This window comes from Ornithorhynchus anatinus, chromosome 11 (assembly GCF_004115215.2).
Source record: "Ornithorhynchus anatinus isolate Pmale09 chromosome 11, mOrnAna1.pri.v4, whole genome shotgun sequence".
NCBI lineage: Eukaryota > Metazoa > Chordata > Mammalia > Monotremata > Ornithorhynchidae > Ornithorhynchus > Ornithorhynchus anatinus.
Window position 1 is genome coordinate 60,784,915 of NC_041738.1, and position 12,926 is coordinate 60,797,840.

At 55.7% G+C, this 12,926-nt stretch overlaps 1 protein-coding gene across 1 annotated transcript in view; it reads left to right on the plus strand.

Annotated features, from left to right (window-relative positions):
• The first annotated feature begins 7,841 nt into the window (after positions 1 to 7,841).
• NMT1 (N-myristoyltransferase 1) overlaps positions 7,842 to 12,926 on the plus strand; it is a 29,361-nt gene continuing 24,276 nt past the window's right edge. The window contains exon 1 of the mRNA XM_029074653.2: positions 7,842 to 8,144. Within this exon, the coding sequence (XP_028930486.1) occupies positions 8,093 to 8,144 (52 nt within the window). The 5' untranslated portion in view covers positions 7,842 to 8,092. The remainder of the gene's footprint in view (positions 8,145 to 12,926) is intronic.

Consider the following 12,926-nt stretch of genomic DNA (forward strand, 5'->3'; position numbering starts at 1 on the left):
GCCGGCGGGGGGCGGGGGGAATGATACCGTTGGTATTTGTTCAGCGCTTACTGTGTTCTGAGCGCTGGGGCAGATCCAGGGTCATCGGGTGGTCCCACGTGAGGCTCACAGTCTCCATCCCCATTTTCCAGATGAGGCCCGGAGAAGTGAAGTGACTCGCCCACAGTCGCACAGCTGCCAAGAGGCAGAGCCGGCATCCGAACCCGGGACCTCTGACTCCCCGGCCCGGGCTCCCTCCACCGAGCCACGCGGCTTCTCTGAGCGCTACGGCCTAGTGGCCAGAGCAGGGGCCCGGGAGCCAGAAGGACCCGGGTTCTGATGTCGGCTCCGCCACCGGTCTGCTGTGTGACCTCGGGCGAGTCGCTTCACTTCTCTGGGCCTCAGTGACCTCGGCTGTAAATTGGAGATTTTCAAGACTGGGAGCCCCACGTGGGACGGGGACCGGGTCCAGCCCGGCTAGCCTGTATCTACCCCCTCGCTGCCGTAACACAGCGCCCGGCCCAGAGGGAGGGTTTAACGGATATTTCGCTTTGCGCGGTATCGGCTCAATAAACGACTGAATGAAAATACCACAGTCTTTAGATGTGAGGGGCTGGAGGGGGAGATGGCGGGGCTGGAGGGGGGACATGAGGCGGGGAGAGATAAGGTTTTACGGCGGGGAAGATGGCGAGGGGCAGAGGGGGAGATGGCGAGGAGGGGGGAGATGGCGAGGGGTGGAAGGGGAAACGGGGCCTCTGAAGGGAACGGGGGAGAGAATAATAATAATGTCGGTATTCGTTAAGCGCTTCCTACGTGCCGAGCACCGTTCTGAGCGCCGGGGGAGATCCGGGGTCATCGGGTCGTCCCACGTGAGGCTCACAGTCTTCATCCCCATTTTCCAGATGAGGGAACCGAGGCACCGAGAAGTGAGGTGACTCGTCCGAGGTCACAAGCGGAGCCGGGATCAGGACCCACGACCTCTGATTCCCAAGCCCGGGCTCTTTCCACTAAGCCACGCTGCTTCTCTATAACGTTGGGATCCGTTCAGCGCTCACTCTGTGCAGAGCACTGTTCTGAGCGCTGGGGGAGATCCAGGGGTATCAGGTTGTCCCACGTGGGGCTCACAGCCAATCCCCATTTTCCAGATGAGGGAACTGAGGCACAGAGAAGTGAAGCGACTTGATGATGGGGTGCATGGGGGAAGGAATGAGTTAGGGGCAGATTGGGGGGAGACGGTGAGGGGCGGAAGGGAGATGGGTTTGTGGAGAGGGAAAGATGGGGCGGAAGGGGAGATGGGTCGGGGCGGAGATGGGGCTGGGCGGAGGGGGAGACGCTAAGGGGAGGAGGGGGATGATGCCAATAATAATAATGGCGTTGGTTAAAAAAATGGGGGCATTTGTTAAGCGCTTACTATGTGCAGAGCACTAGTTCTAAGGGCCGGGGGATACAAGGTGATCAGGTTGTCCCACGTGGGGCTCACGCTTTTCATCCCCATTTTCCAGATGGGGTAACTGAGGCACAGAGAAGTTAGGTGACTTGCCCAAAGTCACGCAGCCGGCAAGCGGCGGAGCCGGGATTAGAACCCATGACCTCTGTTAAGGGTTTACTATGTGTCAGGCCCCGTACTAGAAAAGGAGCGTGGGTTCTAATCCCAGTTCCGCCATTTGCCTGCCGTGCGACCTTGGGCAAGCCACTTCGCTTCTCCGTGCCTCAGTTACCTCATCTGTTACCTCATCTCATACCAACATTATTATCTCATCAGAGAAGCAGCATGGCTCAGTGGAAAGAGCCCGGGCTTGGGAGTCAGAGGTCACGGGTTCGAATCCCGGCTCTGCCACCTGTCAGCTGTGTGACTGTGGGCGAGTCACGTCACTGCTCTGTGCCTCAGTTCCCTCATCTGTAAAATGGGGATGAAGACTGTGAGCCTCATATGGGACCACCCGATGACCCCGTGTCTACCCCAGCGCTTAGAACAGCGCTCGGCACATAGTAAGCGCTTAAAACCAACATTACTGCAAAGACCGTTATTATTATTGTCATCATCCCCCTCCTCCCTCACCATCTTCCCCTCCCCGCTGCCCCAGAATAATAATAATAATAATAATAATTATGGTATCTGTTAAGCGCTCGAGGTGGGACAGGAACTCTGTCCAACATGATTAACTTGTATAATAATTACGGCATCTGTTAAGCGCTTACTATGTGCAGAGCACTGTTCCAGGAGGGAACAGTAGATAGAGGGCAATCAGATTGTCCCACGTGGGGCTCACGTCTTTTAATCCCCATTTTTACAGATGAGGTCACTGAGGCCCAGAGAAGTGAAGTGAGTAATAATGGTGTTTCTTAAGCGCTTATGAGGTGCCGATATTATCATCATCAGCGGTGCTTGGCACCTAATAAGCACTTAGGAAAGTAATAATGGTATTTCTTAAGTGCTTATTAATAATAATAATAATAATAATAATAATGTTGGCATTTGTTAAGCGCTTCCTATGTGCAGAGCACTGTTCTAGTTCCTGGGGTAGAGAGAGAAGCAGCATGGCCCAGTGGAAAGAGCCCGGGCTTAGGAGTCAGAGGTCGTGGGTTCTAATCCCGGCTCCGCCACTTGTCAGCTGTGTGCCTTTGGGCAAGTCACTTCACTTCTCGGTGCCTCAGTGACCTCATCTGTCCAATGGGGATGAAGCCTGTGAGCCCCACGTGGGACCACCCGCTGACCCTGCATCTCCCCCCGCGCTTAGAACAGCGCTCGGCACACAGGAAGCGCTTAACAGATACCAACGTTATTATTATTATTAGAGGGTCATCGGGTGGCCCCACGTGAGGCTCACAGTCTTCATCCCCATTTGACAGATGAGGCCACTGAGGCTCAGAGAAGCTCAAGGGACTTGCCCAGTCACACAGCTGACAGGCGGCTTATTAGGTGCCAATACGATCCACCTCGACTGCGTTTGGCGCCTAATAAGCGCTTAGGAAACGCCACTGTAATGATTCTTCTGGGGGTGTGGGGAGGGCAAGGTGGGGAGGGGAGGAGAAGGGGCCGAAGAGGGCGCGGAGGACTATGGGGGAGGGCGCGGAGGACTATGGGTCGGGGCGGCGGGGAGGGGCGGAGGAGGCCGAGGCGGGGGCGGGGAGGGATGTGACGGCGGAGAGGGATGTGACGGCGTTGAGAAGCCACCAGGGCACCGCGCAAGGGGCTGCCGGAAGCCCCGACCTCCCTCTCAGGCGCCACAACCCGCCTCCCTCCCCCTGCCTGAGCCATCATGGCCGCCGAGGCCCCCGGCCCTCAGCCCCGGCCGGCCGCGCAGGCGCACACGCGACCCTCTCCCCCCCCCCCCGGGCCCGCAGCACGCATGCTCGCTCCTCTCACTCACCGCACCGCCCGATCGCTCGACGACCCCCCCCCGGCCCCGCCCCCCCGGCCCCGCCCCGCCAGGCCATTGGTCGCCCGCTCGACCAATCGAGGCTGCTCTTACTGAAAGGTCCCCTCCAGGTCGGGTCTGGAAGGCACTTCCGGTCCCCGGCTGTCGCACGTGCTCATGGCATCCGGCCCTGCCGGGAAGGCTCAGGCAGCTGACACCTTTAGTGGCCGAAAGGAATACTAATTTCTCGCTTCTCGTTATTAATGATAAATCATTATTACAATGTATAATATATCATATATCGATATATTCGTGTATTACATAATATGACATCCATCAATCATTCTTACAGTGTATAATATATTGATGCTTTATAGAATGACATCAATCGTGATTACAATGTATATCATATGTTCATGTATTATATAATAACATCAACCATTATTACAATATATAGTATATTGATATATAAATGTAGTCTGTAATAACATCGGTCATTATTACAATGCATAATATGTCGATATAGTAATGTATTATATGATAACATACTATATTGTAATATACGTTAATTATAATCTATAATTATGTATAATATATAACTCATTCAGTCAATAGTATTTATTGAGCGCTTACTATGTGCAGAGCACTGTACTAAGCGCTTGGAATGTGCAAATCGGTAACAGATGGAGACAGTCCCTGCCCTTTGACGGGCGCATAGTCAAATCGGGGGAATATAATACTGTTATATAATATATATTATAATATACGATAATATATTATTATATAATATAATGTAAAATATATACATATAATGCATATATACGGTACATATAATGTACATGTAATATATATAATATAACCATATATTATATCCTATTATATATACTATAATAATGTTATATATTATATCTTATCATAATATAATAATGTTAATAATAATAATGTTGGTATTTGTTAAGTGCTTACTATGTGCAGAGCACTGTTCTAAGCGCTGGGATAGATCCAGGGTCATCAGGTTGTCCCACGTGAGGCTCCCAGTCTTCATCCCCATTTTCCAGATGATGTCACTGAGGCCCAGAGAAGTCAAGTGACTTGCCCACAGTCACACAGCTGACAAGTGGCGGAGCTGGGATTCGAACCCACGAAGCGAGGAATCCCTCACCTCCAGGACAGACTTCAGTTCTTTAAGAGCTCCACAGTGGGAGGTGAATTTTCATTCTGTGACCTTTCCCAAGTTCATTCAGTATTTATTGAGCGCTTACGATGTGCAGAGCACCGGACTAAGCGCTTGGAATGCACAAATGGGTAACAGATAGAGACAGTCCCTGCCCATCAGCGGGCTTCCGGTCTAATCGGGGGAGACGGACAGACAAAAACAATAGCATTAAATAGAATCAAGGGGATGAACGTCTCAGGCAGATCCAAGTTAGGACAGCAACTAGACCGACTTTACTTAAAGTTAAACGTATTCATTTACTGCCTAGTGGGTGCAGAGCACTGTACAGTACACTGAGGGCAGAGAATGATGGAGCTACTCGGCTTATTTCCCCGCCCTAAAGGAGCTTCCGGTTTAATGGGTGGCAGATGATGGAAAATTAAATTGCTAATAGGTAAGAAAGAAATTGGAGTGCTTGAAGCCGCTTGGCTCGGGGGAAAGAGCGTGGGCTTGGGAGTCCGAGGTCATGGGTTCCAATGCCGGCTCTGCCACTTGTCAGCTGGGTGACTGTGGGCAAGTCACTTCACTTCTCTGGGCCTCAGTGACCTCATCTGTAAAATGGGGATGAAGACTGTGAGCCTCACGTGGGACAACCTCATTACCCTGTATCTACCCCAGCGCTTCGAACAGTGCTCGGCACATAGTAAGCGCTCAACAAATGCCAACGCTATTATTAGTTCCCCGCCCTAAAGGAGCTTCCAGTTGAATGGGTGACAGATGGAAAATTAAACTGCTAATAGGTAAGAAGGAAAGTGGAGTGCTTAATAGGGTTTGTACAAAATGGCTGTGGGCTCTTTGAAGTATATAAGTGTGTGTTTGCTGCCAAGCCCGTGGAGGCAGATAAAGAATCCCGGCTCTGCCACTTGTCGGCTGTGTGACTGTGGGCAAGTCACTTCACTTCTCTGTGCCTCAGTTCCCTCATCTGTAAAATGGGGATTAAGACCATGAGCCTCACGTGGGACAAGCTGATGACCCTGTATCTCCCCCAGCGCTTAGAACAGTGCTCTGCACATAGTAAGTGCTTAACAAATACCAACATTGTGATATAAAGAAGAGCTCCAAGGCAGAAGCAAGCACAGAGGAGGCTTGTCTGTTCCTCAAAGTTGTGGTAGGTAAGATGGGGAAAGGTAGGTCAAAATTGGGGGGGTCTCAGCCCACGACAAGGCCCCAGCATCGCTGGGGTAAAACGAAAGGGGCCAGAGGCGGGGTTTATAATAATGTTGGTATCTGTTAAGCGCCTACTACGTGCCGAGCACTGTTCTAAGCGCTGGGGGAGATACGGGGTCATCGGGTCATCCCACGTGAGGCTCACGGTTAATCCCCATTTTACAGACGAGGTAACTGAGGGAAGTGAAGTGACTTGCCCAAAGTCACACAGCCGACAAGTGGCAGAGCCGGGAGTCGAACCCATGACCTCTGACTCCCAAGCCCAGGCTCTTTCCACTGAGCCACGCGGTTTATACCACACCATAGAGAAGCTTAGAGAAGCAGCGTGGCTCAGTGGAAAGAGCACGGGCTTTGGAGGCAGGGCTCATGAGTTCGAATCCCAGCTCTGCCACTTGTCGGCTGTGTGACCGTGGGCGAGTCACTTCACTTCTCTGTGCCTCAGTTCCCTCATCTGTAAAATGGGGATTAAGACTGTGAGCCCCACGTGGGACAACCCGATTCCCCTATGTCTACGAGAACAGTGCCCGGCACATAGTAAGCGCTTAACAAATACCAACATTATTATTATTATTACCATCGAGCCCTCGGCTGGTTTGCTCCCTCTTGGGTACCGTTTCCCAGTTTTTTACAAATCTTCAACCCCAACCTCCCTCCACCGTGGCTCAGATGCGAAGCCAGTCTTCACCCAGATCCGGGAGGGTGACTCGAAGACTCCAGAGCAATCGGGAAGGTCAGGATGCCGAGGAGAAATGTTCCAGCAGACTTCCGCTAAAGGGTGACGACATAATAATAATAATAATAATGTTGGTATTTGTTAAGCGCTTACTATGTGCCGAGCACTGTTCTAAGCGCTGGGGTAGACACGGGGGAATCAGGTTGTCCCACGTGGGGCTCACAGTCTTAATCCCCATTTTACAGATGAGGTCACTGAGGCACCGAGAAGTGAAGTGACTCGCCCACGGTCACACAGCCGACGAGTGGCCGAGCCGGGATTCGAACCCATGACCTCTGACTCCAAAGCCCGTGCTCTTTCCACTGAGCCACGCTGCTTCTCACGTCACCCCGTGTGTTGCCAGAGCGGGTGGGGTGTTGCATGTGTCTTGGGAAGCAGCGTGGCTCAGTGGAAAGAGCCCGGGCTGGTGGGGTGTCAGAGGTCATGGGTTCGAATCCCCGCTCTGCCACTTGGCAGCTGGGTGACCGTGGGCGAGTCACTTCTCTGGGCCTCAGTGACCTCATCTGGAAAATGGGGATGAAGACTGGGAGCCTAACGCGGGACCACCCGATGACCCTGTATCTCCCCCAGCTCTTAGAAAGTGCTCTGCACCTAGTAAGCGCTTAACAAATACCAACATCATTAGACTGTAAGCCCGTCAAACGGCAGGGACTGTCTCAGTCTGTTGCCGACTTGCTCATCCCAAGCGCTTAGTACAGTGCTCTGCACATAGTAAGCGCTCAATAAATACTAATGAATGAGTGAACATTATTATTATTATTACTGAGCGCTTGGGAGAGGACAAGAGAGCTGCTGGACGCCTTTCCGGCCCTCAACGAGCTTGCGGTCCGGAGGCTCCGTTCATTTATTCCCTGGTATTTTTCGAGTGCTTGATGATGATGTTGGTATTTGTTAAGCGCTTACTAGGTGCCGAGCACCGTTCTAAGCGCCGGGGTGGACATAGGGGAATCGGGTTGTCCCACGTGGGGCTCACAGCCTTCATCCCCGTTTTCCAGATGAGGGAACTGAGGCCCAGAGAAGGGAAGTGACTCGCCCCCGGTCACCCGGCCGACAAGTGGCAGAGCCGGGATTCGAACTCCTGAGCCCTGACTCCAAAGCCCGTGCCCTTTCCACTGAGCCAGGCTGCTCCTCTTAAGGATGCTTGCTAAGGATGGAAACGGGCCTTGACGACCGCAACGCTTCGGCCACAGTTGGGCACGTTCGGGTCGGGCCCGGGGCCGCCTCAATGTAAGGCTAAGCGAGTTGGCCTTAAACTACAAGTCCCAGAATGCCCCGGGGCCCCCCCCGGCCCCTCAGGCCTCCTCCAGGGACGGGGGCGGCCGACGGCTCCCGAAGCCTTCCGGGATCCCTAAGGCTTCTCCAGGGAGCGGGATGGGATGGATGGCGAACTCCTGAGCCCTGTCGGGGTTGGAGTCCCCTCTTCTCGGCAGCGGGTTCGTCCTCTCCGCCGCGGCCTCCCTCAGGGGAGAGGGACTACAATTCCCAGAATGCACCTCGCTCGCCCTAGGCCGGCCCTCCCCATGCGGGAGGGCGCGGAGCCCGGCTCTGCCCAACTCAAGATGGCGGACGACAGTGAGCCAGCAGTGAAGCCGCCGCCGGCTGCCCCGCCGCAGCCGATGGAAGGGAACGGGAACGGCCATGAGCACTGCAGCGACTGCGAGAACGAGGAGGAGAACGGCTACAACCGCGGGTAAGGCCGCCCGGCCCCCGGACACGCCTCCCCGCGAGCTGGGGCTCCGAGGGGGGGGGGCGGGGAAACCCAGCGCGCTCGCCCATCCGCGCCCTCTCATTGGTCCAGGCGAGGCGATCCTGCCAGGCGATTGGCTGCCGGGCCCGTCAATCACCGGAGGGGGGGGGGAGGAAGGACAGACCCTGGGCAATAAGGGCCTGGAACATTCAATCCTCTTTAATTCACCTTCTTCTGTAGCCGGTGGGACCACCTGATGGACCTGTATCCATCCCAGCGCTTAGAACAGTGCTCTGCACGGAGGAAGCGCTTAACAGATGCCCGCATTAGTAGTATTATTGCGGCCCTGGGGGGGGGAGAGGGGGGATTCACGGCCTTCTAGGCTGGGTAATAATAATAATGTTGGCATCTGTTAAGCGCTTACTGTGTGCCGAGCACTGTTCTAAGCGCTGGGGGAGACACAGGGGAATCAGGTTGGCCCACGTGGGGCTCACAGTCTTCATCCCCATTTTACAGTTGAGGTAATAATAATAATAATAATAATAATGTTGGTATTTGTTAAGCGCTTACTATGTGCCGAGCACTGTTCTAAGCGCTGGGGTAAACACAGGGGAATCAGGTTGTCCCACGTGGGGCTCACACTTAATCCCCATTTTACAGATGAGGGAACTGAGGCCCAGAGAAGTGAAGTGACTTGCCCACAGTCACACAGCTGACAAGTGGCAGAGCTGGGATTCGAACTCATGAGCCCTGACTCCAAAGCCCGTGCTCTTTCCACTGCGCCACGCTGGTTGGTATCTGTTAAGCGCTTACTGTGTGCCGAGCACTGTTCTAAGCGCTGGGGGAGACACAGGGGAATCAGGTTGGCCCACGTGGGGCTCACAGTCTCCATCCCCATTTTACAGATGAGGTAATAATAATAACAATGTTGGTATCTGTTAAGCGCGTACTCTGTGCCGAGCACTGTTCTAAGCGCCGGGGTAGACCACAGGGGTGATCAGGTTGTCCCACGTGGGGCTCACAGTCTTCATCCCCATTTTCCAGATGAGGGAACCGAGGGACCGAGAAGTGAAGTGACTCGCCCACAGTCACCCAGCTGACGAGAGGCCGAGCCGGGATTCGGACCCGTGACCTCCGACTCCAAAGCCCGGGCTCTTTCCACTGAGCCACGCTGCTTCTCTGTAATAGGGGTCGCGGCGTTTTGGCGAGGGCTCAGGCTTAGGAGAAGGAGCCGGGGTTAGCGATAAACGGTGGCCGGCAGTGGGTAGGGGCCAACGGGCCTTCTGGAGCGTCATTAGATGGACCGGACGCCTTGGTGGGAAGTTTGGCCAACCACAGGATTCCCAAAAGCCCTCGGGTCCCCAGGCAGGTCTTGCCACAAGTTCATTCAATAGTCTTTATTGAGCGCTTACTAGGTGCAGAGCACTGGACCGAGCGCTTGGAACGGACGGTTCGGCGACAGAGACAATCCCTGCCCATTGACGGGCTGACAGTCGGGGGAGACGGACAAAAACAATAGCAATAAATAGAAAGGAGGGGATGGACATCTCATTAAAACAATAGCGATGAATAGAAATCACAGATAAAAAGTCGTGATTCGCCATTCTGCAACACCCTCGGCAGGGGAGGCCGCCCCCTCGACGTCGGGGAGCAAGGCCTAGGTAGGTGTTAAGTTTAGTAGTGGCCCCGTCAGAGGGAGCCCCGAAGCTAAAATACTAATAATGTTGGTATCTGTTAAGCGCTTACTATGTGCAGAGCCCCGTTCTAAGCGCTGGGGGAGATACAGGGTCATCGGGTGGGCCCACGTGAGGCTCACGGCCATTTGACAGATGAGGTAACTGAGGCACAGAGAGGCGAAGGGACCTGGCCACAGTCACACGGCGGACGAGTGGTAGAGCCGGGATTCGAACCCATGACCTCTGACTCCCAAGGCCGGGCTCTTTCCCCTGAGCCATGCTGCTACAGAGAGACCCCTCAGTTTCCCCGTAGGTGCCCGGCAGTGTAGAAGATGCCACTGGGGGTGATATTCAGGGCCCCACGTGGTCACACACAGGTCACCCCGGGGTGCGTTGTGGGTTTTAATAATAATGCCGTTGGTGTTTAAGCGCTTCCTATGCGCAGAGCACTGTTCTAAGCGCCGGGGGAGATACAGGGTCATCAGATTGTCGCACGTGAGGCTCCCGGTCTTCATCCCCATTTTCCAGATGAGGTCACCGAGGCCCAGTGAAGTGCCCTGCCCACAGTCCCACGGCTGGCAAGTGGCAGAGCCGGGATTCGAGCCCGTGACCTCTGCCTCCCAAGCCCGGGCTCTTGCCACTGAGGGAGGCCTCGTCGGAACCCAGGTCAGCCACGCGGGTTGCTGTACGGGTTCCTCGGTAGGAGTGTTGAGCCAGGTGGCCAATAGTGGTATTTATTAAGCGCTTCCTAGCGAGCTAAGCTTCAGGTTGATTGCGATCACCGGACGCAACGCCGTCCTCTAGGCTGTAAACTCCCTGCGGGCGGGGATCTTAGTAATGTCATAACGTCGGTATCTGTTAAGCGCTTACTACGTGCCGAGCACCGTTCTAAGCGCCGGGGTAGACACAGGGGTGATCAGGTTGTCCCACGTGGGGCTCACAGTCTTCATCCCCATTTTCCAGATGAGGGAACCGAGGCACCGAGAAGTGAAGTGGCTCGCCCAGAGTCACACAGCCGACCAGTGGCCGAGCCGGGATTTGAACCCGTGACCTCTGACTCCAGAGCCCGGGCTCTTACCGCCGAGCCCCGATGTACCCGTCCAGGCGTCTGGTTCGGGGTTCTGCCTGCGGCGAAGGCTCACGGAGAAGCAGCGTGGCTCAGTGGAAAGAGCCCGGGCTTGGGAGTCAGAGGTCACGGGTTCGACTCCCGGCTCTGCCCCTTGGCAGCCGGGTGACCGTGGGCGAGTCGCCTCGCCTCTCTGGGCCTCGGTGACCTCATCTGTAAAATGGGGATTAACCGCGAGCCTCCCGTGGGACGACCCGATGACCCTGTATCACCCCAGCGCTTAGAACGGTGCCCTGCACAGAGTAAGCGCTGAACAGATACCAACATTATTAATGGCTAGAGCCTGGGCCCGGGGGTCGGGAGGACCCGGGTTCTAATTCCGGCTCCGCCGCCTGTCCGTCGGGTGACCCTGGGCGGGTCGCTTTCCTTCTTTGGGCCTCAGTTGCCTCATCTGGAAAATGGGGGTTAAGACTGTGAGCCCCCCGTGGGGCTTAGTGCGTAGTGAGCGCTGAACAAACACCACAGTTATAATCATTGTTAAATGGCACCGATGGGTCGAACGCTGCCCTGGTGGTGGAGGCGGGCTGCGAGGGGAGCGGCGGAGCAGGGGGCCCTGTCCCCGTTTTACAGATGAGGAAACCGAGGCTCGGCGAGGTTAGGTGTCTCTCCCGGCGTCGTCCAGCGAGTCAGTAGCAGAGGTGGGATCAGGGGAGAAGCGGCGTGGCTCAGTGGAAAGAGCCCGGGCTTTGGAGTCCGCGGTCATGGGTTCGAATTCCGACTCCGCCGACCTGTCAGCCGCGTGACCGCGGGCGAGTCGCTTCACTTCTCCGGGCCTCAGCTCCCTCATCTGTCAAATGGGGATGAAGACCGTGAGCCCCACGTGGGACGACCCGATTCCCCCGGGTCCACCCCGGCGCTCAGAACGGCGCTCGGCACCTAGTAAGCGCTTAACGAATACCAACATTCTTATTATTAACCCGGGTCTCCTGACTCCCGGTCTTTTTGCCCCGATGGACCCAGGGGTCAGTTGGGGAAGCCACTCCCTTCTGTCCTCCGCTTCCCGTTCCGCCGGACCCGCCCCCCCCCCCCCCCCCCCTTCGGAGCGCCGCTCTTCCCGGCACCCCGAGAGGGTCGGCCTGGGGTTTTGGCCAAAATGCCTAATCTCCGGGGCGACTTTATTTAATCCCCGGTGCGTATCCGGGAATCGTCGCCGATAATAACAGCTGCAGTTAGGGGAGCGGCGTGGCCTAGCGGGAGGAGCACGGGACTGGGAGTTAGGGTTCTAATCCCGGCCGCCGTACGAACCCGGGCGTGTCACCGAACTTCTCTGGGCCTCAGTCTCCTCATCTGCGAAATGGCGATCTAAATGCCCGTTTCCCCTCGGCGAGACCCACGGTGGACGGGCGGATCGTAGTGGGTCGGCCCCGGGGTTTAGCACCGAGCCGGGCCCCTAGGAAGCGCTTGACGAACGCTCCGAGGCTGATCGTTAATGGTTAAAGAAGAGAGGGTGGGGGGACCTTGGGATTATCCTCGAAGCGGTCTGGGCCCCTCGGAGCCGGGAGGTGCCGCAGAAATGCCAACCCACGCCCACCCGCGCCCACCGCCCTGGAGCCTGATGAGGGGCGGGATCGCGGGGAGCCGGGGGAAAGGCCCCTTGTCGCTGGTGATAGCAGTCACAATAATCGCGGTCGTTAAAGGCTTCCTGTGTGCCGGACGCCCTTCTGAGCGCCGGGTAGGTACGAGGTAGTCGGGCGGGACGCGGCCTCTGTCCCGTGTGGGGCTCACGGTCGTCAGCCCCATTTTGCAGATTAATGGCTTACCCCCTCCGGTTAGGACTGCCAGACGCAACCTCCCCCATTATCCGAAACCTCTGACGTTTTCTCGATGGTACCCTGATGGTGGTTTTCCTTATCAGTGATACTAATGTTGGTACCCGTTAAGCGCCTACTGTGTGCCGAGCACCGTCCTGAGCGCCGGGGGAGACACGGGGGAATCAGGTGGGCCCACGTGGGGCTCACGGTCTTCATCCCCATTTTACAGTTG